Here is an 18183-nt window from a genome sequence, read left to right as displayed (position 1 = left end):
TTCTTTTTTTAATGCCGTAATCTTTATGGACAAAAAGCAAAGTAGGATTCAGTAGTACTGTACATTTTAAATCCTATGAAAATGGAAGCTGGAAACTCATTGTCGTTGCCTTCAATCAAACAAGAGAAAGAAACTTTGGAGGATGAGCTTACTGAAATCACAGTTGATGGTTCTGTATTTGTTGACTCTTCCATAGATGTTAAGAGAGAGCCAGAATATATCGACTGCAGTGAATTTGATGTGAATTGTTCATCTGAATCTATAAAGATTGAGGAAGACTCTCTAAGTTATGATGGGGAAAGTGAAAAATTTATTGCAGAAGAAAATCTGCAGTTTAATACGCCAGTCACCAATGATTCTAAAATACCGTTCGTATCTTTCGGGGAACTACTTAGTGAGAATTTGGGTGACGAGACTGATGAAAATGACAAAAATGGGGACATGTTGTCCAAGAAACCCAGTGCAGTAAGGAAGACAGTAACTTGTGCTGAATGTCAAACTAGTTTTTCCCAATTGTGTCAACTTAGAAACCACATGAGAATTCACACTGGAGAGAGACCATTTTCTTGCACTGAATGCCAAAGTACTTTTACTCGGTTATATCATCTCAAAATCCACATGAGAAATCACACAGGAGAGAAACCATACACTTGCTCAGTATGTCAAAGAAGTTTTACTCGCTCGAGTCGTCTCAAAAACCACATGAGAACTCATACAGGAGAGAAACCATTTACGTGCTCCATATGTCAAAAAAGCTTCACCCTCGCAAGACATCTCAAGATCCACATGAGAACCCATACAGGAGAGAAGCCATTTGTGTGCACTTTATGTCCAAGCAGCTTTTCTCATTCAGATAACCTCAAAATCCACATGAGAACTCACACTGGAGAGAGGCCATTTGTTTGCAATGAATGTCCTAAAAGTTATTCTCGCTTAAGTAGCCTCAAAATACACATAAGAACTCATACTGGAGAGAGGCCATTCACTTGCAGTGAATGCCAAAGTAGTTTTTCTTTATCCCATCATCTCAAAAGGCACATGAAAACTCACACTGGATAAAAGTGATTATTTTTCATGGTGAACTCATCCAAGTAAGAATAAAACTTAATATACATATGACAGGTATTGAAAACAAGATGCTGTTTCCTCAAACTGTATACATATATAATAGTTTTTGTCTTTTTTAGTCAGGACAAAAAACTAGAATTTAAATAAAATTCCAAATTAGATTTTCTTAAAGAGTTCAAAATACACAAAAGAATCCATTCTGTAGATAAGCTGTTCAGTTGCACAAAAATTAGGAAGTAATTATTGTCACCCAGATGTTCTCAGTGAGAATGAATTTTAAGGGAGAAGTCTGTATCTATTGCTGAATGTAGAAAAACTTATTGTCAGCCTAATGACCTTATTAGTATCTAAAAAAAATCACACACACACACACACACACTGGGCAATATGCAAGAGGAAACTATATAATCACTGAGAGTTATAAGTAATAGTATATTATGGAATTCTTAAAAAGCTAGTGTCATCTTAACAAGAGTTATCCAGATAAGAGGTAACACTGCACTGGCAGAATACTTTCAAGCCCTAGAAATAGTATGCCATCAGCAAGCTAAATAATACATACTATTTAAGTAAAGCCAATCTCAGTCCATTACATTTTAGATACCAACTTCTTTATAGTTCAATTTCTTTCTACTTATATGAATGGTCATTATTCTGAATTCATTGATTCAGAGCGATTTAAAGTTTCAAATTTCTTAGATACCCTTGAAATGGTTTTTAAACCTCGAAAACAGTATATACGTAGTTTGTAAATCAGTTAGGGCTGAACAACTTTTAATTTTTAATTCTGGTGTATTCTGTTAGTTATTCTACATAAAAATTTCCTTTTTGTTGGGTTAGACATAGAATGAGTTTTCTTCAGTGTTATGCACTTTCTGGCTGAATTGTACATGTGGTCTAATTCTTCTTCCATGACTCTTAGAATTGCTACTGGTGTTTTATCTACTTTCATATCAGCTAGTGCTTCTCTGACTAAATGCTTATTGCTTCTCATTATGTGGCCAAACTATCTTAGTCTATTTTCCAGCTGCTAGACGCTATTATATCTATTTTTTTCTAAGTGCCATGTGATCTACATGAGTATTACAGGTCTTATACAGTACATAAATCACTAATATATGTGATTACAGTGTTCTTATTTACTAGTGTTCTAAAAATTGCTTTTCACTTCATCTAAGCTGTTGTGAGCTTTTTTTTCTTAATTCGTTTTGATATATGCTTCACAGTCCAGTGTGTCCCCAAGGTAACCAGAATATTTGACCTCTGCTAAGAACTGTCTTCCATATCAGCATGTTGCTCCTCCTCACTGTATTCCCCAATTGCTCTTTGTACACAATTTGGGCCTTAAAAAATCTTTCTCCATTTATTGTATACAAGTATAAACATCTCTTGCAACAGCATCTCTTCTATTGAGTGCATAGTTCTGAGTTCATCCATACCTCTGCCAAAGATTCCAGGTTTTCATTTTCCCGGTTATATGTTATCCTTTGTTACTGATCCAGTCACCATGAGCTTTGTTGCGCTTGGATTGATTTTGAGTCTTCTACTTTCAATTTCACTCATACATCATGAAAACATTTCTGTGACTGCTTAGTCTCGGTTAACATCAGGGCATCTACGTAGCGCAAATCATTGTGGCCTCCATCTCTGCATTGTTCTATACTCCATTATTATAACAAAGAGCAAATATCTTGGGGCTGATCTTTGGTTAAAAACAGTATATATATTTCATATTTTTATGATGTGCTGTAGCACATTAACATCATTTGATAAAGGGGTCTTTCTTTTATCCTGCATTTTTAATGCCCATCTGAGTGCTTGCCTTGGAGTTTCGAAACAATTAAATGCTTTCTGTTCTGAAGATTTATTTATTTACTTTGATTCCATAACCACATCTTTGTAACTGTCTTAACATAAGAAAAGGACAAGTTTAGCAAGAATGCTCAAGAGGCATGAGGACCTGCCACCTGGCCTTATGACTAAGTAGTGACAGTCCTAGTTTCTATAATAGTGCAATTCATTTCTTGGATGACATCTGTCTTTTAGCTTTGCCAGTCCTATGTGATATCAAATTTTCTCAGGGCTTCATAAAAATGATTATTTACTCTTAATTGTTGCTCTGGCAACATTTTTCTGTCCAAAGCTGTATTTTTCCATTACATCCTCATAACACGTTGTTTGAATTTCCAAAATTCTTTATCAATTTTTTATCACTTTTTATTCCTTTTGCCAATGCTGTATAATACTATCTCTCTTTTGAGCTCTATCAATGTTAGGTTTTGTTTTTACATTACTTGTGATATAAGGAAGTCCAACGTATGGAATTCAGATTGCAATACACATATATGATAATTAAGTTAATTAAGATTACAAGGTTGTTAGATAAAATAATTACCAGAGAATGTGTAATTCATGTGAACCTTACTTGGATAAATGTCTGAAGAAATTTTAAATAAAAATAAAAGCAAAGTGTCAAACAGATCATACTTTGAGTTGTTCTCAGAATACTGCAGAATAATTAGCAAATTTTACTTCCATAAGATTATAATTATCTGTGTTCGGCCAGAATATAATACCTTTTTGTGATTTATTAAAAATGTCTAAGGTGTAACATACTCTTCCCAAGGGGACAACCATTTCTTAACTAAGGCTCTGTGGTTTAAAAACCAAAAATGGTGATGGCTTGCAATTGTTTGATAACTGGATTAAAGCCCATGATGTAGAGTTATTTTTTCTACCAGCTTTTGATCCATATTTACCAATTAGAAAAAAATATCCTTGACGTCTACTTCTTCTTCTTCCCATGTATTTTTTGTGTGATTTCCAAATTATTCAAGTATTGTTATTGAATGTCATAAATTTTTTTTCTTTTATAATTTAGATTTAATCGATATATATATTATATATATTATTATATATATATATATATATATAGATTATATATATATATATATATATATATATATATATATATATATATATGTATTTTATGATTAGTATTTTTGTTGAGTCTTATGTTAACTGTAAATAAAGAAATTTATGTAAATAAACTATTGAAAATTAGGTGTCAGATAATTTTCTATGGGTATTTTTATGGCTATAATATCCTTCATAGTACTATATATAAAAATTGATAAATTCTAATTCTTGGTCTTTACCCCGAGGGTGTTCATTGGAAACTGGACTGACAAAAGAATTTACTGATGCATAAAATCAAATTAAGATTATTCATTAATATAGTATAATGAGAAAGGACAAAGGCAAATAGAAGACCTGGTGGGTCTGGAAAGCCTTAAAGGCTTTCCACTGAAACAGCATCCTGGAAGCAGAGCATTTTTGTTGCTGAGTAAATTTTCCCCTAGAAGGGAAACCCCCATAGTGGGGTAGTGCCATCAGTGCACCTCACAGGACATGAGGAGGTGTCAGCGACTATTTCTCAGAAAATCGTAATATTGTTGATGATTTGGTAGGAAAACAGATACGGAAGTAAAATAGTCGAAGATCAACTCCCCTATGAACAAGAACACCCCATGAAATATTTCGAAAGTTTCTATTGAGCCAAAGCAATATTAAAAGGAATGGGGAAGCCTTAAATCACGTGGAAAAATAAAAGACTGCAGGAAATTACTGAACGATATATCCAAAAACAAGAAAAGTCACACTAGCAACTGATGTGCCGTTGCAAAGGCAAAACCAAAACCTTTATACTAAGAGTCAAACAGCTGTTGAATTAACTCGCCGAAGTTTATCAATATTAACGTTGTTAATTTATGGTTATATCTAACTGTGAGACAACGTAGTGGAAGTTATGTGAGGAGATTGATAAGTATTGGGTAAGGAGAAGTACCCATTGCACATATGAAAGCAACTGTCTTAGGGTATGGGTTACCGGCCCTTATACCACTAGCTAGGTACTAGGTACCTCTAGCCTAGGTACGTAATGATACCCCAAACCCTTCCTGTAACCGTGACCTGTTTCCCTGCCAGGTCAAGGCACCTGTCTGAATTAATTAAGGCAATTGCATTAAAATTAACATACTAAACTATTTTGATGGGATTAACCACCTTTCGTGAATATCTCTTAATGATATCTTGGGTACCTAAGTGGCTGGGATCAGGACCAGTCTTAGGTAGCCATTTCTGAATTAGAATTGGAGGGATAGCCTATTGGGATACTGGGCTACCTACCTGATTAGGATAAATTTAGGGTAGTATAGGATAGGATAGGACACCTGATATCGTTTGTATGACCAAATAGTACTATAGGTAGGTAGTACTAGGATAAATTACTTACCTAGCCTAGTACCTAATTACTTTTATTAATTGGAGTAGTTTTAATTATGGCCCAGGCAGAGATAGCTAAACCACCTGTCAGAATGATCTAGTTTGATAATTAGGTTGTGATAGCTATCCTACTTATAGCCTAGACAGAGATACCCAAAGAACTCTTAGTGGATGCTTCAGAATGGCCTGGTGTAAAACTTAAAAACTTCCTACTACCGCACCCTTCTGTCTTTGCAACTACCTACTACCTATCATGCTACCAGGCCCTTGGGAATGAATGTAAAAAAATAATCAGAATCGGTAGATCTAAGTAATAACTGCGTTGGGTATTTCTTTGGAAATTGCAGTTTCCTATAGTATTTCGGTTGCTTATTAAGGATTTAGCATTGTCGTTGCGACGCCAGTAAGAACTAACAAATCAATCAATCAATAGGGATTTAGGTAGCTACTGCTAGGTTTTGGGGGATGACTGTAGTAATTTACCTTAGAGCTCTATCGTGCGGTAAGGGGTAGGTACCTGTTGGAATTTATTTTACAAAATCTTATAGAGTCAAAGGCTAGGTTAGATTGCTGATCAGTTTGCAAATAGCACAGCAAAAGTTAATTATCATAGTATCTGTCTTGAGTTTGCACCTACTAACTTCACTTCCAACACAACAACCTTGCCTTTGGTGTATGAAAGATCACTTTTATTGATAGTTGGCTCATAGCCTCTGACTAATGGCTTATTAGGCTACTAATTTCTTGTTGTATAGTATAAGTAAAGCCATTGCATATTCTGTATTTTTTCAGCTGCTTATTATAATGAATATTTTTTGTCTCTTTATGTATTTTTTACAAAAAATTATGAGGTAAAATACATAGTTTTATGTTTCTGTAAGAATCTATATTCAGTAGTTTGGGGACACCAAAATGAAAAATTGAGGTTTGTGCATAGGGAAAATTTCACCAACATGAGTGATCAAAATGCATAAATAAAAAAAGAAAATACATGTTTCATGTATGTACAGTATAATTAGTTATAGTCACGAAAACAAAGTACAGGCAGTCCCCGGGTTACGACGGGGGTTCCGTTCTTGAGACGCATTGTAAGCCGGAACATCATGAAATCCTAAGAAAACCTTATTTTCAATGCTTTGGGTGCATTCAAAACCATGTAAACTGCATTTTTATTACATTTTTCATAAAAAAAACCTTCAAATATTGATTATATTGCATTTTTGGAGTCATATTTCTTCTGCCAGATCAGCGTTGTAGGAGTTGTAACCCTGGAACATGCATTGTAAACCTGGAAATAATGTCTGATAAATATAATTGAAAATCGTTGTAACCTCGGATAGTCGTAAGCCGAACCCGTTGTAAGCCGGGGACTGCCTGTTCAGTAAAAAATCCATACAGCACCTAAGAGTGGCCATGACAGTTACAGTGACAGTTACAGTGACTCAAACCAAATGTAACCCATGGTGCTGCATCCCACTGAAGACAAGGATGATGAACCCTCCACCCTAACCTCAGCCCCTCTATGTGGTTGAGGTGGTTGTGGAGAAGAGATGTTTTGATAGCTGGGACACACTGATCCATCTTGCAGTCTCTTGCACATTTAAAGTTTTATCACTCTAGTTTTATCTCATTTTATTGTTAAATTGAGGGCCCATTGCTTTTTAAGAAAAGACCAAGACTGTGACAGAACAAGGTACTAGATATGCTAGATGAGATAGTGTGCTGGCACTTTGTGTCACCCTTGAGGGTGAAATCTCACCAGCTCCATTCTGTTTGCAGAGGATGGGCACACTGCTGATTTACCCTGCAAGGAGCATGCTGGTTGGTTTAAAGAAGTCACCTGTGTCATCCAGTGGTAACACACTTCTCTTGATGCCTCCAAGTCTTTTTGACTCTTGTTTGTGAAACCCCTCACAATGCAGGTGAGTTACACAGTAGAGTTACCTATCCTGGGTTTCAGCCCAAAAGATGCAACATCCTCCACCCTCTCTTTAATAAAGGGAAGAGTGAGTATAGAGCATTATCCTCTTATTCTAATTGCATTAATATTGTCATCTATCAAACCTAGACTTCCACACAGATAGGCATTACAGAGGCTGCCAGATTCTTCCCAGAGTAAGTTTACAGACAAACTTTCTCTGACACAGGGTCCCATAAGTCAGTGTTTTTGTACATGAACTTTCCTGTCAGATATATACTTAGCTATAGTCTCCGACGTTCCCGACAGAATTTCAAATCTCGTGGCACGCGCGACAGGTAGGTCAGGCGGTCTACCTTACCCACCGCTGGGTGGCTGGTGTACGAACCAATCCCCCTTTCCTGTCAGATTTTCTCTGTCGCCGGGAACGACAACAACTGTTGTGGTTTCCTCTCGATAGACCTTTCGATTCTCGCTTGCCTGGAGATTTATTTGGACCTTTTTGGTGACGTATTCGCTCTGTTTGGCTTGGCATACACTGTTTTTGGACTGGTTTTGATTTTGCGCTGGATTTTTCTTGAATAATGTCTGACATAGATTCTGTAACCAAAACTCGTGTTTTGTTTAGGGTATGTTCGGTAAGGTGAGGTTGCCGAAAGCTTCGGTCGACCCTCACACGGGGAGAGAGGAATGTGAGAGCAGATCTCCTCAGCAGAAAAGATCAGGTCCTTCCCACAGAGTGGACTCTGCACCAAGATGTATGCCAGAGCCTTTGGAAGTTGTGGGGCAGGCCGCACATAGACCTATTTGCCACATCAAGAAACACGAGACTGGATCTTTACTGCTCTCCCATCTCGGATCCAGGGGCAATAGGGATAGACGCACTTCTTCTCGACTGGAAAGGACTCGACGTTTACGCATTTCCCCCCTTCAAGATTCTGGGGATAACTCTAAAGAAGTTTGCAGAGTCAGATTCGACGAGAATGACATTAATTGCTCCCTTTTGGCCAGCCCAAGAATGGTTCACAGAGGTACTGGAATGGTTAGTGGACCTTCCAAGATCGCTCCCTCTAAGGAGCGATCTACTCAGACAACCCCACTTCGACAGGTACCACAAAAACCTCCCCGCTCTCAGTCTAACTGGCTTCAGACTGTCCAAAGTCTGGTCAGAGCGAAAGGCTTTTCATCAACAGCTGCTAAAGCAATTGCTAGAGCTAGGAGGTCTTCCACCTTACGAGTATACCAGTCGAAGTAGGATGTCTTCAGACGGTAGTGCAAGAGGAATGACGTTTCCTCTTCCAGTACCTCTGTGACCCAGATTGCGGATTTCCTTCTATTCATGAAGCAAGAATGCGGTCTAGTCCTTTCGACCATTAAAGGATATCGCAGTATGTTGGCGGCGGTCTTTAGACACAGAGGCCTCAATATATCTGAGAATAAGGACCTGCATGACCTTATTAGGTCTTTTGAAACAGTGAAGAAGCAGTCTCCTAATACACCGAACTGGAATTTAGACGTGGTTCTTCAGTTTCTCGGATCATCTAGATTTGAACCCCCTAGTTCAGCCTCGTTCAAGGACCTGACTAAGAAGGCACTGTTCCTTATGGCTCTAGCTTCCGCCAAGAGGGTGAGTGAGCTTCAAGCGATTGAGGGCAATGTTGGATTTAAGGAGGATTCTATGGTTTGTTCTTTCCTCCCTGGGTTTCTGGCAAAGAACGAAAACCCATCAAATCCATGGCCCAGGAGCTTCGAGATTCGTGGGTTATCTTCTCTTGTAGGGGAAGAGCCTGAGAGAACTCTTTGCCCGGTGAGGATGGTAAAATATTACCTTAAGAGAAAAGAGCAACTGAAGGCCAATCAAGAGGTCCTTTGGTGCTCTGTAAAGGACCCTACTCGACCCCTATCGAAGAACGCGCTGTCCTTCTTCTTAAGAAACCTCATTAAAGAAGCACATGTTTCTTGTAAGGAAGACCATTTTAAGCTTCTAAAGGTGAAAGCCCACGAAGTGAGAGCCATAGCGACTTCTCTTGCTTTTAACAAGAATATGTCCGTGCGGAACCTGATGGAGGCAACTTTCTGGAGATGCCACTCGGTTTTCGCAAACCACTACTGGCGTGATGTGAAGATCACTTATGAAAAATGCTTCGCCTTGGGCCCTTACGTATCGGCGGATTCGGTGCTGGGGCAGGGAGCTGGAACTCATCCTTTTTAGATGTATATATTTTTTACCCTATGTCTTGTTTTTGTTGTTATGGTTGTCTGAAAGAGGATGCAGGGAGGCATCTCTTTATGTCGTAGTACTAACCCTAGGTAGTTTGGTTAGGTGGTCTGATGAGTGTGGCTCCTTGCGGTAGTAGTGGTTAGGATCTGTTAAGTAAGCGGACAAGTTCCCTTGAACAGGTTCCGACTGGGATTCTACCACACAAAGGGATCAGATATCCCGGTGGTAGATCCGAGAGTCTTTCAGCAACAGGTCACGTCCTAGCTGTGTAGCTCTCCAGGCAATGCAGACTCAGAGACAGTATCAATGAAGTCTTCTGCCTGAACAGGTAAGAACCAAGGTTTTTATATCCTACAACACCAGTTGTTTCCCTTCTTTCCTTATTTGTTTAGTCTTACCCTCCACCAAGGGTGCCAATCAGCTAAGTATATATCTGACAGGAAAGTTCATGTACAAAAATGATATTGTTAAACTACAATAAAGTTTTGTACATACTTATCTGGCAGATATATACGTCTAATGGCCCACCCAGCCTCCCCTCAGGAGACAGGTGGAAGAGAAAATCTGACAGGAAAGGGGGATTGGTTCGTACACCCGCCACCCAGCGGCGGGTAAGGTAGACCACCTGACCTACCTGTCGCGTGTGCCGCGAGATTTGAAATTCTGTCGGGAACGTCGGAGACTATAGCTAAGTATATATCTGCCAGGTAAGTATGTATGTACAAAACTATTGTAGTTTAACAATATCATATCACTACAAGGTTATAAGTGAAGTTACAGGAGGAGTTATTCTTTCCAACCAGAGGAGCAAGTCTTTCATATAAGAAATGATAGTTTCTATTCTTGTAGCAACAAATATAGCCAGATGTATTTGTTAGGACCAATAGTTGCATTTGGACAAGTTTTCTCCTCACCCGTGCAATGTTACCAAACCAGTGGTGTAGACTTCTGGGGCTGTCACCTTAAGCATCTCTCAAGAATAGTAACTATTTGTAGTTACTGTCGCAAGACAGTTCTTATCAACAAATCCCATGCTTTGCACTTGTAATGAGATCATCCCTATACCAACTTCAGTTACTATAAGTCCAAATGCTCTTCTGGATATTCAGTAATTGCAGACCTCCCACTTAAATTCATATTTTGAGAATATATGAGTGATACAGTTGTGATATAACACTGGATTTTTACTGTATGAACTTAGTATCTCCATATAATCTTGTCGCAAACAACGATCTTGCATCCTCATTTCCTAACCATACAAACAGCTAGGTAGATGATTGGAGGTAGTACCTGTGGGTCGAGGTGACACAGTGATAGTGTTTTTCTGCATGTAAGATGGGCAACTTTTTTTTTCTTCTTTGGATGGTTCAGTTGATAATTTGTGCTGGCAGGTGATTAAGGACACATTCCTTCCTGACTACAAAACCTCCCTATCCAGGCTTGGGAAAGGACATATGAACACTATAAATGAGGGCACATGTGGGTGATTGACTTCTGTGAAAAAAAAAAAAATGTTTTGCTTATCAAATTGGTAGAAAGTCAAGAAGTTTATAGTAACAGGTAGAAGTTGATGGTGGAATGATCTGCTAACTTTTCCTGAATAAATTGGTTGATCCCAAATAGAATCCAAGTCTATTTTTGTTGCTACTGGGACAATTTATGTCCAGTTAATCTTTGAGCAATAAATGTTGATTTGCTAGAGGATGCCTGTTTTATAGTTAAAATGAGCTCTTATACTATGAAACTTGAAATTACAGTGAATTTGTGATTCTGTGTTTGTTAATAACAGTGCTATTCTGAGAATGTTTTTACTCTGATTTTTCGTTTTATTTCAGAATACCCCAAACAGAGGAAAACTAACTAAGATTCAATACTGTAGTACATAGAATGTATTTTGAAAATGGAAGCGAAGAAGTCATTATCATTACCGTTAATCAAACAAGAGAAGGAGAGTTTGGAAGAGGATCTTACTGAAATCACAGTTGATGGCTCAGTATTTGTAGATCCTTCCCTAGAAGTCAAGACAGAACCGGAATATAGTGATCATAGTGAATTTAATGTAAACTGGTCGTCCCAATCTGTAAAAAGTGAGCGAGACTCTCTAAGCTGTGATGAAGAAAAAGGAAAGAAGATTACTGATGAAGAAACTAAGCAATTGGATGGAGCAGAAGATTCTCACATACCATTCATATCTTGTGGAGAATTAAGTGAGGAATTATCTCATGAGACTTACAAAAATAATTACGAATATTTGGAAGTATTTTCAAAGAAAAGCAACACGTCAGGGAAGACAATAACTTGTGCAGAATGTCAAGGTACATTTTCTCAAATGAGTCATCTCAGAATGCACATGAGAATTCACACTGGAGAGAGACCATATGCTTGCACTGAATGCCAGAGCACTTTTATTCACTCCAGTCATCTCAAAACCCACATGAGAACTCATACAGGAGAGAAACCATTCACTTGCTCTGTATGTCAAAGAAGTTTTTCCCTCTCAAGTCATCTCAAAAGACACATGAGAACTCATACGGGAGAGAAACCATTCCTGTGCACAGAATGCCCAAGTACATTTTCACGCTCAAGTCATCTCAAAACTCACCTGAGAACTCACACAGGAGAGAAACCATTCAGTTGCTCAGTGTGTCAGAAAAGCTTCACCCTCTCAAGACATCTCAGAGTCCACATGAGAACTCACACAGGAGAGAAACCATATTCTTGTTCTTTTTGTCCAAGTAGTTTTTCTAATAATGAAAGTCTTAAAATACACATCAGAAATCATACAGGAGAGAGGCCATTCTCTTGTTCTGAATGTCCCAAAAGTTATACAAGTTCAAATAGTTTGAGATTACACATGAAGATTCATACTGGAGTAAGACCATTCACTTGCAATGAATGCCAAAAAACTTTTTATCAATCCTCAGCTCTCAAAGTTCACATGAGAACCCATACTGGGGAGAAACCGTTCACCTGTACTCAATGTCTAAGGAATTTTTTTGACTCAAGTTGTCTCAAAAGGCACATGAAAACTCATACTAGATAGAAGTCATTTGTATACGCTGAATACCAAAGTATTTTTTTTTTTATAAAAGCTTCCTCAAAATGCACGTGCAAACTTGTTTAAGACAATAGCCTATCTTAACACTTGTGTTAAAAATTTTCTGTTTCAAATAGCTTCAATATACACTTAAAAACTCATGGAGGAAAGATACCGTTCTCTTACACTGTATGCTATACTTTTTTAATCTTGTCTAATCTCAAAGTCATTTATTTGTTCTGAATGACACTATAGTTTTTCAAGGTTCAAAATGCACAAGAAGTATTCAGCAGAGATGATATTCAGTTACACAGATTAGGAGTAAATTTTCTAAAACTCAGAATGAACTTAACCTGAAATGGGAATATGTAGATGCCGTCTTCTTATCTACAGTATTAAATCAAGATGCCAATAAAGCTGGAACTCGCAGCAAAATTCAACTTGCTAGACAAGCTTAGCTCAGCAATTATAGAATAAATTTTGGGAAGCTTTACAATAGAAGCTTATGTTCTGTGTAGTATTACTTTCAACACAGATCCAGGCAGAAATGACTTGAAGAGGCCAACAATGATTTTCTCAGTAGGGAGATTAATTTTGCCTGTACTGTATATGCAGTTCACAGAATCTGAAATGCCAAAGCACTGGAGTTCAATCCAACCAAAAGTAAGTTTAAATTTATCCACTATTCCTTCTTTGGAATTCTATTAATTTTATGTGTTTTGTGTGTCAAGTTCAGTGGTTTGAAGTAAGACTTAGTGTTTGCTGGTGACAGGTTTTGTAATCATGGTGGTAATTGGTAGAACTATACATATACCTGTATGTTTGACGTAGAGTGTTGGTTGTGACAATCCAACAAACCTCATTTAATTGAAGGCCATGAAATGCAGGTCATTTGTAAGATATCAGTCCTCATGGTTGATTTCTGTCTCCAATAAAAGCCAGCTTCAAGTGTACAGCTCTGTTGACCATATCAATAGAATTTCATTTTAGGGATATGGGTCTGTGCTTGCAGTAAAGCTGCTTGGGATTCGACTAGAGGATGTATTTCTAGCAGTCATTCTAGATGAACAGGTCCATATCCCTAGCTGTGGTGATATGATAAAGGGAAAACATATATGAAGTTAATTTTTTTCCATTAGTCAGTATGCAGATATCGGTATAGTCAAATTTCTTTCCACATATGTTATAAATGGTCTTAATTGTGTAATTTAATTTAATTTTCAATGTTTCATGCATATATGGTTTGATGAGTTTTTCAAAATTTGGCTCTAGTAATATTTATTTTCTGTCTGCTTCTGTTGGTAGTTCAGGCAGTATGGGTGCAGGACATTGAAAGAAGGAGAGACCTCATTTCACATCTAACTCAAAAAAGGGAAAAGCTGTTGTAAGATGTTTTAAGATGTTTATTCTGATGATTTCTGCTTCTGCTATGGGTACATATTTACAATGTTCTCTCGCATTCCTATTCATTCTGTTTATGGTGTGCAATGTTAAGATTACATGTATGATGTATCAACTGTATAAACAAATGGATAATAGTTTCCAGAGTCATTAAATACAGGAAAGCAAATCAGAGATTACCCAGTTCATATCAACACGAGTTAAGTATTTGCAGTCATATTCCTATATAGAAATTCTAAGAAAGGTATCAAGCAGAACAGACTTGACATGAGAAGTATTACATACGTAGACAAAGACTTGAATTGCTCCCAGAACTTAGCAATAATGAATACAGGCGGTCCCCGGGTTACGACGGTTCCGGCTTACGACGTTCCGAGGTTACGACGCTTTTTCTTAAATATTCAATGGAAAAATCCGTCCTGGGTTACGACGCTTGTTCCGAGGTTACGACGCTGACGCTTCCGACGCTCCGAGTTAACGACGCTTTTAAAAAACGCATACTATGATAAAAATCCTTTATAGTTTAGCACAGTATATTAATAAAAATAAGTTTCTGGTTAGATTACAACAAAAATTTTGAGATTATGATGATTTTCGACACTTTTTATGTTGTATTTTTCTATGTTTTTTAGTGACGCCTCATATGCGGAACTAGTTTCCGAGCGAATGAATACATACTAGTTTACATATAACAGTCCAAAAGCGCAAATAATGAAAAAATCATTGCTTGTTTCCAGTAATAATAACAAAACGAAGTTTCTGGTTAGATTACAACGCAAATTCCAAGTATCCAAAGAGAGACATTATCCAGTAATTTGATCAGAGAGAGAGGAGAGAGAGAGAAGAGAGAGCAGAGAGAACGAGAGAGAGAAGAGAAGAAGAGAGAGAGAGAGAGAGAGAGAGAGAGAGAGAGGCGTCTTCCGACGCTCCGAGTTAAGGACAGAGAAGTGTTCGTTTCGTTAAACGGCCTCTGACTCATGCCAGTAAATGTTTTGTTGATACTAATAATATAAGCCTATTTAAAGATACGTTTACTTTAATTAGTCTATATGATACGTAAATAGTAATCAACTGTTCTTGTAGCCCTCAATATTTGGCAAAATCGAAGTATCCAAAGAGAGACATTATCCAGTACGTAATTTGATCAGAGAGAGAGAGAGAGAGAGAGAGAGAGAGAGAGAGAGAGAGACGCTTTGGCAACAATGGTCTCGGGGGTTTTTATAGCTTCCTTCTGCTTGATGATCGTGGATATTGTAGAAGGATTTCGACCATACTCGTTTGCCAAATCGACGATACGAACGCCACGTTCATGCTTTGCTATAATTTCATGTTTTGCTTCCATCGAAATCATTTTCTTGGGTTTTTTCTTATCACCTGCTTTGTCTTTAGCTTTGAGACCCATGGTTAATAATAAAATAGACAAAATAACACGAAAAATAGGCGCAAATACAACGAACTAAACAACGACGTGTTAACATGCAGCACCAACAAACAAACAGACTGAACGCCATTTATCGGTCGCCTATACAACTAACACTCATCGCAAAATCGTATCTCAAATATTTCGTTGTATATCAAAGCTTGTATTTTCGCAAATTTTCTGTTATATCTCAAAACATTCGTATATTAGGGCAATCGTATGTCAAGTTTCCAATGTAATTTGATCAGAGAGAGAGAGAGAGAGAGAGAGAGAGAGAGAGAGAGAGAGAGAGAGAGACGCTTTGGCAACAATGGTCTCGGGGATTGACGTAACGTTTATTTTCTGAACAGATAGGACAGAGAAGTGTTCGTTTCATTAAACGGCCTCTGACTCATGGCAGGAAATGTTTTGTTGATACTAATATATAAGCCTATTTAAAGATACATTTACTTTAATTAGTCTATATGATACGTAAATAGTAATCAGCTGTTCTTGTAGCCCTCAAGATTTTGCAAAATCACTCCAGGTTGTACATAAAACTTCAAGAATGTAGTGTCACCAGAGGATTACAATAGTTTTTACCTTCAAGAACCAGCATTCTTTTATGAAAATAACTCCAGGTTGTACATAAAACTACAGGAAACGACATGTAGTGTAACCAAAGGATTACAAGTAAGGTTTTTATAACTTTTTATTAGTTTAAGACATATTTCCAAGCGTCGTTCCGGCTTACGACGATTTTCGGCTTACGACGCGTCTCAAGAACGGAACCCCCGTCGTAACCCGGGGACTGCCTGTACATCAGTATTTTTGCTCAAGATTTTTCTTAAGAAAACAATGAATATTGAATATCACATAATTCTTAGCAATTGAGCTGAAAACTATGCGTTGAAATACTCATATTTTACCAGTTATAAATTGTTGAGTGTCATATGCAAGTGAAGATTAATGCATTTTTAATATTTATTATAGTTACATACAGTACACTCTAATACTAGGTTACACAAATCCCTGGTGCATGCTATAGTTTTGCTGCCCCATGTTCTCTTCATATGGTTTCCAAATGGAATTTGGTAGTAGTACATAGTGTCATTGGATGTTATATATAACCTAGCGACCAGGACCAAGAAAACATTTGCCAAAACTAATACAAAATTAACCATGTAAGAAAATAACAGTTGCATGAGGCACATTAAAAACAGTGAATCTGACTAGGGTAATGCTATTCAAATGCTAATATCTCCAAACGTAATGAAACCATTGAAAATAACTACTATAGGTACCAGAATATTTTATTCTTTTTTAGTATGTTTGTGTTGTAATAACCTAAAAAGAATATGTATATAATAAAGCCCTGATAAATCCTAATGGTTTGTCTTAGCCCAAATGATGTCCTATGCACACATTGGATTGACTTGAAGTACTGTATTATTTTCTCAGAGGTAACCAATCAGAGATTTTGAGATGGGACTTGTCTTGTATATACATATCTTAAGTCAGTCACAGTTTACTTGATCAGTTTTGGGATCAAAATCAGCTTTAATCAGCAGAATGTGTTTTGTTGGTCTTGAGGAGCAAGAGAAAGCCCAAGTGGTTGTCAAGCAAGTAGGAAAGTGCATAGCCATTTTAAAAATGCCACCATTTGTATATTAATGTGAAATAATGTTGTGATGAGAAATGTACTGAAGGTCTCTTTAAGCATAAGGGGTCTCTCTCCACTGAGATCATGTACTTCTTTGTCTACTTCCCTCTAGCTAGACACATTCATCTGTCTCTGTGGTGGAGGGTCTTCACTGCCTAGTGCCCTTAAAACCAGTAACATATAGCTGACTCCGATGATGAGTGATGGTTTAGATAAGAGTGGTGTGGCAACAGACACTCATAGTCGTTCTCCAGTTGATGGAAGCAAAAGCAGTGGTAATTCCAAGGCCTCTTTCACTTATGAGCTTTCCACTGGTGGCGAGTGTTTATACATAACTGCATACATTGATTGTAGCAAAATGTTACATTACCATCAATACTCAATAGGACATCTGGTAAACGTAAGAGGAATGAAACATCAAAACTATCCAAACAATACAAGAAGTATTAAACAAGAAATGGCAAAAGTCAGTGTGTAATAGGTCAACCATATTCTACCTAATGGTAGAAAAATAGGAGACAAAGGTGGAATGTAAACACTAAGATTCGAAGAATTTTGCCATTGATATGTGCAGATGATGGAATGATCTTAGGTCATACTTTGGGGGAAATAGTAGAAGCCATGAAAGTTATATAAAATGCTTCTTGAGTTGGGTGTGAATGTAAGTATAAAATCAACATACAGCATTAATATTCAATGACTGGTACAGTATAGATGATGTAGATGGCATGCAATATATTGAGGGAATAAGATTAGTAAGCTCATATTCCAAAACAGATGATAAACATACCCAACTCAGTCACAAATAAAAACTGTAGCGCTAGTAGGGTGTTCATAAAGAGCTGTATTTAGAGATAAAGAAATGAGTTGCCAAAGAGGGATAGAGTTTATTGGGAAATACTGAAAGCATAACGGAATAAATTTGTCTGAATCATGCTTTGCCTGTACAGTAATAGGAATACTATAGCCTGCGCTATGAGGTAGTCTTGAACAAAAGGGGGAAACTAAATTTTGATATTGTGAAGAGCTTCACATATAAACATTTAGTTTATATTTAGTCCAGCACTCTTAGTCAGCACCTCTCAATTCAATTGTGTAGTTGTCTCCCAATTTCACCTTAAGATCCTTGTATACTTAACCTTGTCGATTTTTTCTCATCTATCCTGCTGTCTAGCCACTCCAACTAAACCCT

At 37.4% G+C, this 18183-nt stretch overlaps 3 protein-coding genes across 7 annotated transcripts in view; all 3 read left to right on the top strand.

Moving 5' to 3' along the window:
- Positions 1-1186, top strand: part of LOC135203478 (oocyte zinc finger protein XlCOF22-like) — a 52596-nt gene extending 51410 nt beyond the window's left edge. Inside the window, exon 4 of the mRNA XM_064233201.1 lies at positions 46-1186. Within this exon, the coding sequence (XP_064089271.1) occupies positions 46-1059 (1014 nt within the window). The 3' untranslated portion in view covers positions 1060-1186. The remainder of the gene's footprint in view (positions 1-45) is intronic.
- The window catches only part of LOC135203803 (gastrula zinc finger protein XlCGF17.1-like), a 54663-nt gene extending 39908 nt beyond the window's left edge, over positions 1-14755 (top strand). The window contains exons 1-3 of one of the 5 annotated variants that reach the window (XM_064233774.1): positions 4775-5001; positions 7132-7274; positions 11327-14755. In XM_064233774.1, coding sequence (XP_064089844.1) covers positions 11392-12534 — 1143 coding nt within the window. In that variant the 5' untranslated portion in view covers positions 4775-5001; positions 7132-7274; positions 11327-11391 and the 3' untranslated portion in view covers positions 12535-14755. Of the gene's footprint in view, positions 1-4774; positions 5002-7131; positions 7275-11326 lie in introns of those variants that run through there. The other 4 variants (XM_064233775.1, XM_064233776.1, XM_064233777.1 and 1 more) reach the window with 4 other exon arrangements.
- The window catches only part of LOC135203804 (gastrula zinc finger protein xLCGF3.1-like), a 124415-nt gene that overhangs the window by 71426 nt on the left and 34806 nt on the right, over positions 1-18183 (top strand). The gene's annotated exons all lie outside the window — the stretch shown is intronic.

This window comes from Macrobrachium nipponense, chromosome 36, assembly GCF_015104395.2.
Source record: "Macrobrachium nipponense isolate FS-2020 chromosome 36, ASM1510439v2, whole genome shotgun sequence".
In the NCBI taxonomy this organism is placed as follows: Eukaryota; Metazoa; Arthropoda; class Malacostraca; order Decapoda; family Palaemonidae; genus Macrobrachium; species Macrobrachium nipponense.
This window is presented reverse-complemented; position numbering and strand designations above follow the sequence as displayed.